The following is a 12409-nucleotide window of genomic DNA, read 5'->3' on the forward strand; positions in this document are numbered from 1 at the left end:
CAAATTATGTACTGATCATCCTGTCATTGATGAAATGTGAACAACTCGTATGTACTATCATCTCGAGATTGTGTATGATATAACTACAGTAAAGGTAGACAATACGTTCTGAAGTCTGTCACCTCTTGACAGATTTGACACAAAACATGAATACAAAGCTACAATTACTTCTGTAAAGCCATTTGTAATTGTGTTTTCAGTGTGTTTCAGAAGTATATAACCAAATACAAAGTTAATTTCCTGAATAACTACAGCATGTTCACATTAATATTCACAGCATTTTGAACTGAAGGAAATGGTGTATATCTAGAGTCTAGATCTCTTTGTCATGCAAGTAAACAAGGAAACGTAAAAATAGTTCCATTGTTGACTATTTGCTTTGATTCACCAGTTAACGCAGATCAGTAGGTATCTTCAAGCCATTTTGAATACTGTTGTCCTAAGCTTTCATTGTTTGCCTGTTTAAATACTTCAGTGAATTTCCCATGTGCATTTTGATCACATATATTTTTGTAGACCCTGTTTGACTTCCCAGTATACTTGATGTTATGCAACTGTGTCTCAATGTTCAAATATCCAGTGTGTTGTATCACCTCTCTTATGCCATGTGTACCCTGCACCAACTTGCTACCCTAGCACAGATGCCAACCATTATGATTTTGGATGTAGAGCTACAAGTTTCAGCTCAAATTATACTTGAGTTTGTCCTCTCCACCAAGTCACTATTATTGTCATTTTTGTAACGAGCTAATTTCTATGTGTTGAATATCACTGAGGGAACATGATTAATTCATCAGTGGCACGAGACCCATGCTGTCTGAAACGTGAAACAACGCAGTGTTTTTCTAGAAAAAAACAAGTTAATCGGTGTCTCATGATGAATTTTATTTTTGCACCTACCTCTAAGGTTTCTGATTATTATAAAATGAAAACCAGTATCATGGCTTTGTTACGATTTATCTTTTTCACATAAAGCTATCACTCAGGATATCATTAATTGCAAAATATCCAGCTAAAACTTCAGTATTGTCATTTTTATGATTTGGAGAAAAATGCCTAAACTGTCAACAGCTCTCTCATGCATGGTCTCCTTTCTGATTCACAAGACTCATGTTGATGTCTAGCACAAATGCAAAAGAAAAGAACATTATATTATAATTGGAGATGGTTTCATCACTCCAAAATTAGTTATGGTAGCGAATGGGTTTAGGGTGTTAATTGTGATGGAATGGAGATAAAATACCCTGTATTAAGAAAGTTGCTCTTTCTAGGCTAAGCTGCATCTATACTGTCATCTCCAGTGTCACATATTTAATCTCTGTTACAGTTTCTACCAGAGGTAACTTCATGGAAAATCATCATCAACATAAAGACTATATATCTATTTCACTTTTTACATTATCATACATTTTCTCAGGGTTAACATTCATTTTTTAGTCTACATAACAAAATCTAGTCAATATACATTTAATACACTACTTGCTTACCGACAAGGGTCTCCAGATGGGATCAATGTCCTCAGAATTTGCTAACTGTCTAGGAGGTCTCAGGTGGGATCAATGGTCTCTAGTAGTTGCTAACCAGCTGAGGGTGGTTCCATGTGGGATCAATGGTCTCTAGTAGTTGCTAACCAGCTGGATGTGGTTCCATGTGGGATCAATGGTCTCCAGTAGTTGCTAACCAACTAAGGGTGGTTCCATGTGGGATCAATGTCCTCCAGTAGTTGCTAACCAGCTGGGGGTGGTTCCATGTGGGATCAATGGTCTCCAGTAATTGCTAACCAGCTGAGGGTGGTTCCATGTGGGATCAATGTCCTCCAGTAGTTGCTAACCAACTGGATGTGGTTCCATGTGGGATCAATGATCTCCAGTAGTTGCTAACCAACTGGATGTGGTTCCATGTGGGATCAATGGTCTCCAGTAGTTGCTAACCAGCTGGTGGCTCCATGTGGGATCAATGGTCTCCAGTAATTGCTAACCAACTAGGGCTGGTTCCAAGTGGGATCAATGGTCTCCAGTAATTGCTAACCAGCTGAGGGTGGCTCCATGTGGGATCAATGGTCTCCAGTAGTTGCTAACCAGCTGGGGTGGCTCCATGTGGGATCAATGGTCTCCAGTAGTTGCTAACCAGCTGGGGGTGGTTCCATGTGGGATCAATGGTCTCCAGTAGTTGCTAACCAGCTGGATGTGGTTCCATGTGGGATCAATGTCCTCCAGTAATTGCTAACCAGCTGGAGTTCCATGTAGGATCAATGGTCTCCAGTAGTTGCTAACCAGCTGGTGGCTCCATGTGGGATGAATGGTCTCCAGTAATTGCTAACCAACTAGGGCTGGTTCCAAGTGGGATCAATGGTCTCCAGTAATTGCTAACCAGCTGGTGGTGGTTCCATGTGGGATCAATGGTCTCTAGTAGTTGCTAACCAGCTGGTGGTGGTTCCATGTGAGATCAATGGTCTCCAGTAGTTGCTAACCAGCTGGTGGTGGTTCCATGTGGGATCAATGGTCTCCAGTAGTTGCTAACCAGCTTGATGTTGTTCCATGTGGGATCAATGGTCTCCAGTAGTTGCTAACCAGCTGGAGTTCCATGTGAGATCAATGGTCTCCAGTAGTTGCTAACCAGCTGGTGGTGGTTCCATGTGGGATCAATGGTCTCTAGTAGTTGCTAACCAGCTGTTGGTGGTTCCATGTGAGATCAATGGTCTCTAGTAGTTGCTAACCAGCTGGGGGTGGCTCCATGTGGGATCAATGTAATCCAGTAGTTGCTAACCAGCTGGTGGTGGTTCCATGTGGGATCAATGGTCTCTAGTAGTTGCTAACCAGCTGAGGGTGGTTCCATGTGAGATCAATGGTCTCTAGTAGTTGCTAACCAGCTGGGGGTGGCTCCATGTGGGATCAATGTAATCCAGTAGTTGCTAACCAGCTGAGGGTGGTTCCATGTGGGATCAATGGTCTCTAGTAGTTGCTAATCAGCTGAGGATGGTTCCATGTGGGATCAATGGTCTCTAGTAGTTGCTAACCAGCTGAGGGTGGTTCCATGTGGGATCAATGGTCTCTAGTAGTTGCTAACCAGCTGAGGGTGGTTCCATGTGGGATCAATGATCTCCAGTAATTGCTAACCAGCTGGGGGTGGTTCCATGTGGGATCAATGGTCTCCAGTAGTTGCTAACCAGCTGAGGGTGGTTCCATGTGGGATCAATGATCTCCAGTAGTTGTTAATCAGCTGAGGATGGTTCCATGTGGGATCAATGGTCTCTAGTAGTTGCTAACCAGCTGAGGGTGGTTCCATGTGGGATCAATGGTCTCTAGTAGTTGCTAACCAGCTTGATGTGGTTCCATGTGGGATCAATGGTCTCCAGTAGTTGCTAACCAGCTGAGGGTGGTTCCATGTGGGATCAATGATCTCCAGTAATTGCTAATCAGCTGAGGATGGTTCCATGTGGGATCAATGGTCTCTAGTAGTTGCTAACCAGCTGAGGGTGGTTCCATGTGGGATCAATGGTCTCCAGTAGTTGCTAACCAGCTGGATGTGGTTCCATGTGGGATCAATGATCTCCAGTAATTGCTAATCAGCTGAGGGTGGTTCCATGTGGGATCAATGATCTCCAGTAATTGCTAACCAGCTGGTGGCTCCATGTGGGATCAATGGTCTCCAGTAGTTGCTAACCAGCTGAGGGTGGTTACATGTGGGATCAATGATCTCCAGTAATTCCTTACCAGCTGAGGGTGGTTCCATCTGGGGTCAATGGTCTCCAGTAGTTGCTAACCAGCTGGATGTGGTTCCATGTGGGATCAATGGTCTCCAGTAATTGCTAACCAGCTGGAGTTCCATGTGAGATCAATGTCCTCCAGTAGTTGCTAACCACATTGGGGTTCCAGGTGGGAAACTAAACAAAGCATCAAGCAGTGTTATCTGTTTCCTTACATGGATAGTATGGTCAAGTTTCAGTGTTTCCTTCCATCCTTAGTCTATAATACCCGTGAAGGTCCGGGTTAGAATATTGATCTTCATTAACCCAGGCGACCAACGGGATCGGGCGGTCAGGTTCGCTGACTTGGTTGACACATGTCATCAGTTCCCAATTGCGCAGATCAATGCTCATGCTGTTGATCTCTGGATTGTCTGGTCCTAACTGATTATTCTTTTTCATAGAGATCGTCCTTGGGGTACCTATATGCATTTTCTGCAGATGAAAATGTCATGTGACAGTTATATCAATGTTCTAATAAAAATATTGTACAATAAATAAAAATCTTTTTTATCTATTATACGGCCCCCACCACGGGGAGTTACCTCCCTGCTACGCATGCGCAGCCAACCAGGTAAGCACCTAGGCCCGTATCATCATTCCTTCTGCTGTCATGTAAGTGTTCACACGTGTTCCCAGTTACTAAGCTGATGTGAAGAATGTCTGAGACTTCAACAACTGTATGTATGGTCTTTATTTGTTCTTGAAAAAGAAAAAGAAAAGTTTTATTGACTTTGCAGTCTGTTATTTCTCTTTTATGTGACTTTGTATTAAATTTTACGCTAGCTTTCCCGTGGTTTACGCACATGTTGCTTTTCCATGGCAGGAAGTTTAGCTTGCAACGTGGTTGAAATATTGCGTTATTAACCAAGTATTTCATGTCACGTGGTTGCATTCACGTAATTTTCAATGTTCTGTACGTGTATATTTATGCTGCTGTGTTCCGCCGTTAGCTACATGCTTGCGTGTTTGCTTTCAGGCGTTTACTGGGTTTACTGTCTGCGGGCAGAATATTCCTAGAGCTGATAAGCATGACAAATGCTTGTGCTGTTTAGAGAAAGCAGGGCATAACCCTGAAATCTGTGAAGCTCATTTCTGGTGTCCCCCGCCGTGATATTGCTGGAATATTGCTAAAAGAGGCGTAAAACCAAACTCACTCACTCACTCACTCACCTGAAATCTGCGAACTGTGTATGGCCTTTTCCCACGGGCCCAGAAGAGGCGGGCGGCTGATTTCCTTTTTTATAAGGAATTGCGGGAGGCGGGAGGGGAACTGACCCAGGAGGTTCCCCCGTCCAAATCCAAAAAAGCTAAACAAGCTAAACCTAGGTCTTCGCATAAGTCGCATTCCCAATCTCAATCCCAATCTAGTGGTTTTGATATGTCAATCATCACTCAATTGTTTCAGCAGCATATGGACTCCGTGAAGTCCCTTGTTCATGAGTCTGTTGGAGGTCTCCGCCAGGAGTTCTCGCCCACTCTGAATGGGGGATCAAGAGTCCGGGGGTGGGATCGCCGAGCCCGGCTCGATCCCTTGGCCTGGAGGCGACTGTTCATCCTTTGCCTTTGGCTTCGGGTCCAGACGCCTCGGCTACCCCGGAGGGGGAGGGTTCGCCCCCAGTCCCTGGTGCAGGGTCCGTTGAGGATTCCTGGGGTTCCGGTACCTGCGCTCGGCTCGGCCTCCCACCGGGTCGGGGTTCTGCTCCTCGGGCTCGGGTGCCGAGTCTATGGAGGTTGGGGAGGTCGAGGAGTCGGAGGGTACTTTCCGTTTCTCGTCGGCTATCCGAGTATATACCCCAAGCCACGGTGCCGACATGTCGCTCGGACTCAACTGAGTTCCGCCTGCTGGGTGAGGCGTATGCCCCTAGGCAACCCTCGCAGACAGCTCCATATCTTGCCTTCCCTGGTGCAGGACGTGATGTATCCCCTCCTGGTTGGGTCACGCCTCCGGTTCGATTTACCCGAACTTGTTAAGAGGTACCAGCTGGGGGATGATTATCTGTTCTTTGTGCCGGTGGTTGACGAGTGCTTGTTCACTTCGGTCGCCCTAGGGGGAGGCTCGGCTTCCTCAGGTGCAGCCCCAGCTGCTAAGCAAGGGCGGTTAGTTCCACCATTTGCCCTAGCGGGCGCCCCCCTACAACAGGCATACCGGACTTACAAGGAAGTCTACCAGAATGCCATGCAGCAGATGCGGGTAGTGGTCCACGAGGCCTACCTTTCCTCTATCCAAAGGTCGGCTCTGGAGGCGGAAGGGAGCACTGGGGCATTTCCCCGAATGTTGTTCTGCTTCGCCAATTGTCCGAAGTGCAGGCCCACCTGACGCGAGACTCTTTGAGGTCTGCCGCGTCTACGGTGATGTACGCAGTCATGGGGATGTGTAAGCTGTGGCTGTCTACATCCCGTTATTCGGCAGCAACACAGCAGACCTTGCTGGCCCTTCCGTTTTGGCTGGGAGTGACGTTGTTTTCAGGGGCGCAGCAGGTCATTCGGGAGGCTGCTGCAGCAGCAGCTACCTCCTTCAAGGATTTTAAGGCCTTGTTGGAGCAACTGCGCTCACATCGGCTGGCTTCAGCTGCTGGGTAGACGTAGGAGGAGGAGCCGTCCCGCCAAAGGTAAGGGCAAGGAGCAGGCCTCTTCGTCTGGCTGCCAGCAGCCTTTTCGCAGTCACGGTGTGTGTGTGTGTGTGTGTGTGTGTGCTAGCAAACAGACCCTATCACGCTGGCTTGTATTGGTCATTTGTGCTGCTTATCAGGCTAAGGGCAAGCCTCCCCTCACTCGGTCAGGGCAGTGACCACGTCAAAGGATTGTGCATCGGCACTGCCCATTGAAGAGATATGCTCTGCCACTATTTGGAGCAGGCCTAGCACTTTTATCAGGCACTATCAGCTCGATACACATTCTCGTGATTGTGCGCGTTTTTGCCGTTGTGTTCTCCCCAATGGACAGTGTCCTGCCATCACAGAGTGAGTCTTGGTTATCTGGACAGTTGACACTGCTTTCAATTGTGTATCATTGATATATCCGCTATTATCATATCTAACTACTTTCGATTTTCTCTCATGAGATTATGGTCGGTTGTGGGTTTGTTTTCCCCCTTACAGTGCTCTTTAATAGATATACGATGTGGGCGGGTTTTTTTACTGTCGCACTGTGTGCGCTTTGCTTTGCTTAACCTGTGAGGTCGGGTCTCAGTACTTTCCTCCCTGTCGTTTACCCTCCCATCATGCCTCTCGCGGAAGCTTCGGAACACGTGACAGGTGAGTGTTTTGGCGTCTGTTACATTCTTCCTAACGATCACTATTTATGTTTACTTTGACAAAATTCCCTCCTCCCTAGCCTCTGGTCTTTCGGAGTCTGAGTTAATGCATATATGTACCCCAAAGACGATCTCTATGAAAAAGAATTAGCTAAACCTGTAGAGGTTTCCAATTCTTTGAAGAGAATCGTCCTTGGGGTAGGGCCACCCACCTCCCCGCAATTCTGTTCACTGATTTATTCAGCAGAAGGAATGATGATACAGGCCTAGGTGCTTACCTGGTTGGCTGCGCATGCGTAGCAGGGAGGTAACTCCCAGTGGTGGGGGCCGTATAATAGATAAAAAAGATTTTTATTTATTGTACAATATTTTTATTAAAACATTGATACAAATGTCACATGACATTTTCAGCCGCAGAAAATGCATATATGTACCCTAAGGACGATTTTCTTCAAAGAATTGGAAACCTCTACAGGTTTAGCTCAATTTACAGACCGCCGCCATATAGCTGGAATATTGCAGAGTGCGGCGTAAAACTATACTCCCTCACTCACCTTAGTCTATAACAACAACAATACCAACTCAGGCTTAAAACTTATGCTTTCACTTAACCGAATTATATGATAGCTGTAAACTGACGCGACAGCTTAGAACTGAGAGGAATATTTCAATAGCTGATTCCTCAGTTAGTTGTGCTTGTTTACTGAAAGATTATAGCTGTTTGATAGTCAATAAGTAGTCAATAAAGGAAAGAAAAGCTCCTGATATACAGAATTATTTTTACATATCACTTAGCCTTAAGTTTTTAATATTCTATTTTTTGTTGTTTTTAGTGGTGGAAAAACAATCTTGTTTAGTTTCATTGCATTTAGTTTCTTTTCTTGTATGTATTTACAATTATTTTCTATGTTAAACTTACAACATATACATAACAAGGTTTTGGTGATACTTGTTCTTTCTTTGCACGCTCACTTCTCACATTCATCATACAATCATCTATTCACATGACACTGCATTCATCTTTGTCTTGTTTGCAGCATGCCAATACAACTGTATATATGGGGTGGTGTGGACAAGTGAAATAATAGATACTCATCATGGAACAAAAGTGTCATTAGCCAATAAAACTTGCGTAATATGTCATCCACCCTCGAAACATTCTGTTCTCTATCAATAGAAACCAAAAAGTTGTGTAATGTTTCACCAACCCCCAAAACATTGTGTAACATGTGACATCTACCTGCAAAACATTGTGTAACATGTGACATCTACCTACAAAACATTGTGTAACATGTGACATCTACCTACAAAACATTGTGTAACATGTGACATCTACCTACAAAACATTGTGTAACATGATATCTACCTTCAAAACATTGTGTAACATGTGACATCTACCTACAAAACATTGTGTAACATGATATCTACCTACAAAACATTGTGTAACATGTGACATCTACCTACAAAACATTGAGTAACATGTGACATCTACCTACAGAACATACAAAGGATTGTATGTTATTTTTCACCCATCAACAAAACACTGTGTATCTTTGATTGTCCATCATGCAAACATTGTGTGTCATCAACCAGCAAAAGTGTATTATGTGCCATCAGCTCACAAAATAACTGGTAACAGTTGTTATCCACCAACAAAACATGTATAATGTGTCTTCCTACGATGAAATGAAGTCGTCCACCAACATGTCATTTTGTATCATTTGTCATCCACCAGCAGAACTCAGTGTATCATCCATCCACTAAAACATTGTATATCATGTGTCATCAACCAACAAAACATTCTATAGGTGTCATCCTGTATTGTACCATAAACCATCCACTAAAACATTGTATATCCCGTGTCATCAACCAACAAAACATTCTATAGGTGTCTTCCTGTATTTTACCATGACCATCCACTAAAACATTGTATATTATGTGTCATCAACCAACAAAACACTCTATAGGTGTCTTCCTGTATTTTACCATGACCATCCACTAAAACATTGTATTTCCTGTGTCATCAACCAACAAAACACTCTATAGGTGTCTTCCTGTATTTTACCATGACCATCCACTAAAACATTGTATATATATGTGTCATCAACCAACTAAAACATTATGTGTCATCTATAGGTGTCATCCTGTATTGTACCATGACCATCCACTAAAACATTGTATATCCTATAGGTGCGTGTCATCAACCAACAAAACATTCTATAGGTGTCTTCCTGTATTGTACCATGACCATCCACTAAAACATTGTATATTATGTGTCATCAACCAACAAAACATTCTATAGGTGTCTTCCTGTATTGTACCATGACCATCCACTAAAACATTGTATATCCCGTGTCATCAACCAACAAAACATTCTATAGGTGTCATCCTGTATTGTACCATGACCATCCACTAAAACATTGTATATCATGTGTCATCAACCAACAAAACATTCTATAGGTGTCTTCCTGTATTGTACCATGACCATCCACTAAAACATTGTATATCCCGTGTCATCAACCAACAAAACATTCTATAGGTGTCTTCCATCCATGACCATCCACTAAAACATTGTATATCATGTGTCATCAACCAACAAAACATTCTATAGGTGACTGTATTGTACCATGCCCATCCACTAAAACATTGTATATCATGTGTCATCAACCAACAAAACATTCTATAGGTGTCTTCCTGTATTGTACCATGCCCATCCACTACAAACATTGTATATCTTCCTGTATTGTGTCATCAACCAACAAAACATTCTATAGGTGTCTTCCTGTATTGTACCATGACCATCCACTAAAACATTGTATATCCCGTGTCATCAACCAACAAAACATTCTATAGGTGTCTTCCTGTATTGTACCATGCCCATCCACTAAAACATTGTATATCATGTGTCATCAACCAACAAAACATTCTATAGGTGTCTTCCTGTATTGTACCATGACCATCCACTAAAACATTGTATATCCCGTGTCATCAACCAACAAAACATTCTATAGGTGTCATCCTGTATTGTCCCTTCACATCCACTAAACAGACTGTTAGTATAGCACATCAAGTTTCTTACTGGTAGTACTGGAATAACATGAAATAGTATACAGGTAAGGTAATCAGTATGCTACCTGAAGATAGAAGTTTGCTGTATTTACGACAGTGCTATTTTGCCTCTGTGTCTCAAAAACCTCCAGTTATCTGCTTTCATTTAGTACACAGCCATAGTAAGGTAGCATCTGCATCTCCTGTATGGACAGCTCCAGTGCTATTGGCCATCTTCTTCATGAACTCCATACAGTCTTCATATTCTTCCCCTTACTGCAGTAGTTCTTGTTGTATTTGTAGGTTGTTTTTACTACAAAGGTGATAGCCATGGTTATCAAGAGACTCAAGATTTACATTCTCGTTTTCAAAATTCTGAAAATTCTGAGATGCCATCCAAATCATCCCCCCTCTCCCAAAAACAATTATAGCACTAAGATGAGTCCATTTGTTCAATGTAGGCTTGTAGCAATCTCAGTGCTATAATTGTTTGTTGGAATGGGGCCCAAGAGAAGAATAAAATCATTAAAAATGTTGTGGTTTTAAGAAAATATAATTGGACTTGAATATATTCAGGTTTGTTTAATATCATTTTGTGGAACAGGGCCCAGGAGAAAACCAAATTCAAAAAGGTTTTAAGACAGCATTTATTTTGTGTAAGGGGAACCAATTACTTGTTTGTAATACTGTTTTTATATTGGCTCTGCTTTGCATGTGTTGTAATCCCTGCCGTAATGGTGTGGTGCTCGATGCATGTCCAACAGCTAGTAGCCAGCATCATAGCTGGAGGTGGCTGGTTCCAGGGAAATAAGTCTGGCAGGATGTTCTGTACTGTTTGTTTACTCAATGCTTGTCAGCTTCAAGTTAGGTCTTGCCTCTCTTATATACTTACCTGATGACACTGTGGTCTATATCATATACCCACTGAGAGGTTAGAAATATCATTGAAGTGTTGTTTGAACCACAAATATATAAATCAATATCATCTTGTTTCTCTGTGAACCATTTGTACACCTGGGGGTAGCTTGACTGAATCATGTTGGAAATGTATCATCTACTTAATAGTAATTGAACAATAAGGAAAACAACTTAATTCTAATTGTATGGTTAAGTTTATTATCTCAATCAATAAGCATCTTAAAAATATATGTCTAGAAAGTTCATCGATTTGACAAACTGGTAAATGATACAAAGACTATAGGCAATGGCATGGCATCGTACCTATTCTCTTTTAGCTCATGTTTGTTTCCAGCAGAGACCATATAATAGATCTATTATATGGTCTCTGTTTCCAGGTTCAACATTTACAGATGGTTTCGGTTTGTGGAAAAGACAGGTTGTTTTCCAGTCAGACTATTCAGTCAGGAGGAAATTGGTCAAAGACCAGACTGAAACTTGTGTGACTGAATTATGGGTGCATAATTACAGAGTCTGAACAAATTCAAAATGCAGTCTTGTCGCCAGTTGCAGTGCCAGCAATCCTCTCAGTATGCGGAACTAATGTTTGCAAATGTTATCATCATATTTTGACACTTTTGACTCTGCAATCAGTTTACCATAGTTATCCACAATCCCTGAAGTGGTTTTTGTGAAATAAAACGCATCATTTTCAGATATATTAAAGAAGTTCTATGATTCTGGCAAGAGAGTTAAGTATGCTGAATGTAGACTGATATATTAAATAGGTTCATCAGTGTAGCTTCCTCAACTTATGTTGCAGTCTGCCAGAAACTTGGCAGTGATGAACATTGGCGCCCCAGCCTGTGGGATGAATGCTGCAGTCAGATCCTTTGTGAGACTGGCCTTGACCCAAGGATACAATGTCAAGGGCATCTATGACAGTTTTGATGGACTTGTTGCAAATGAGGTAAGTGGGTCCTACACTGTGACTTATCCCGTACCATCTACAGTTTAAATAGCTGGAAGGGATAACTCTGTATGAAACATCTTGACCACAGAATGATGCTGTTTCTGGTGGTAAAAGGGAGATAACTCAACCCTATCATGTTCTGCTCATATCACAGTATGAGGTTACACAACACCAAATGTTTTCCCATAGACTTCTATAGTAACCGTTTATTTTTTAAATTATCCAGGCTATCAACAGCCATTCCAGGTACACATGGGTACAGTCAGGCCTTTAAACTACAATAAAACACAATTTCTGGCCAAATTGTCCAGCTCATTTTCCCAGCACAGGAAGCGGAACTCATCAACCCCAGTTCCGCACCAAATGTCACCTACTGGAAAATATCTGTACACACAATAAGCATAAGTGATGGTGATAAAAAAGACAGCACTAAATACTTAAAATTGTGGTCAGTTTTAATTACTGTATGGATGTGCTTTTAAAAAGCATA

At 42.5% G+C, this 12409-nt stretch overlaps 1 protein-coding gene and 1 long non-coding RNA gene across 2 annotated transcripts in view; both read left to right on the forward strand.

Moving 5' to 3' along the window:
- The window catches only part of LOC124286333 (ATP-dependent 6-phosphofructokinase-like), a 40221-nt gene that overhangs the window by 18287 nt on the left and 9525 nt on the right, over positions 1 to 12409 (forward strand). The window contains 2 exon segments of the mRNA XM_046722701.1: positions 1328 to 1339; positions 11770 to 11916. Of these exon segments, the coding sequence (XP_046578657.1) occupies positions 1328 to 1339; positions 11770 to 11916 (159 nt within the window).
- Positions 8763 to 9189, forward strand: LOC124286334. The gene is made up of 3 exons (XR_006901009.1): positions 8763 to 8809; positions 8890 to 8968; positions 9138 to 9189. It is a non-coding gene; the product is annotated as an uncharacterized LOC124286334 (long non-coding RNA).

This window comes from Haliotis rubra, unplaced genomic scaffold (genome assembly GCF_003918875.1).
Source record: "Haliotis rubra isolate DU_JTF1 unplaced genomic scaffold, ASM391887v1 Scf38, whole genome shotgun sequence".
In the NCBI taxonomy this organism is placed as follows: Eukaryota; Metazoa; Mollusca; class Gastropoda; order Lepetellida; family Haliotidae; genus Haliotis; species Haliotis rubra.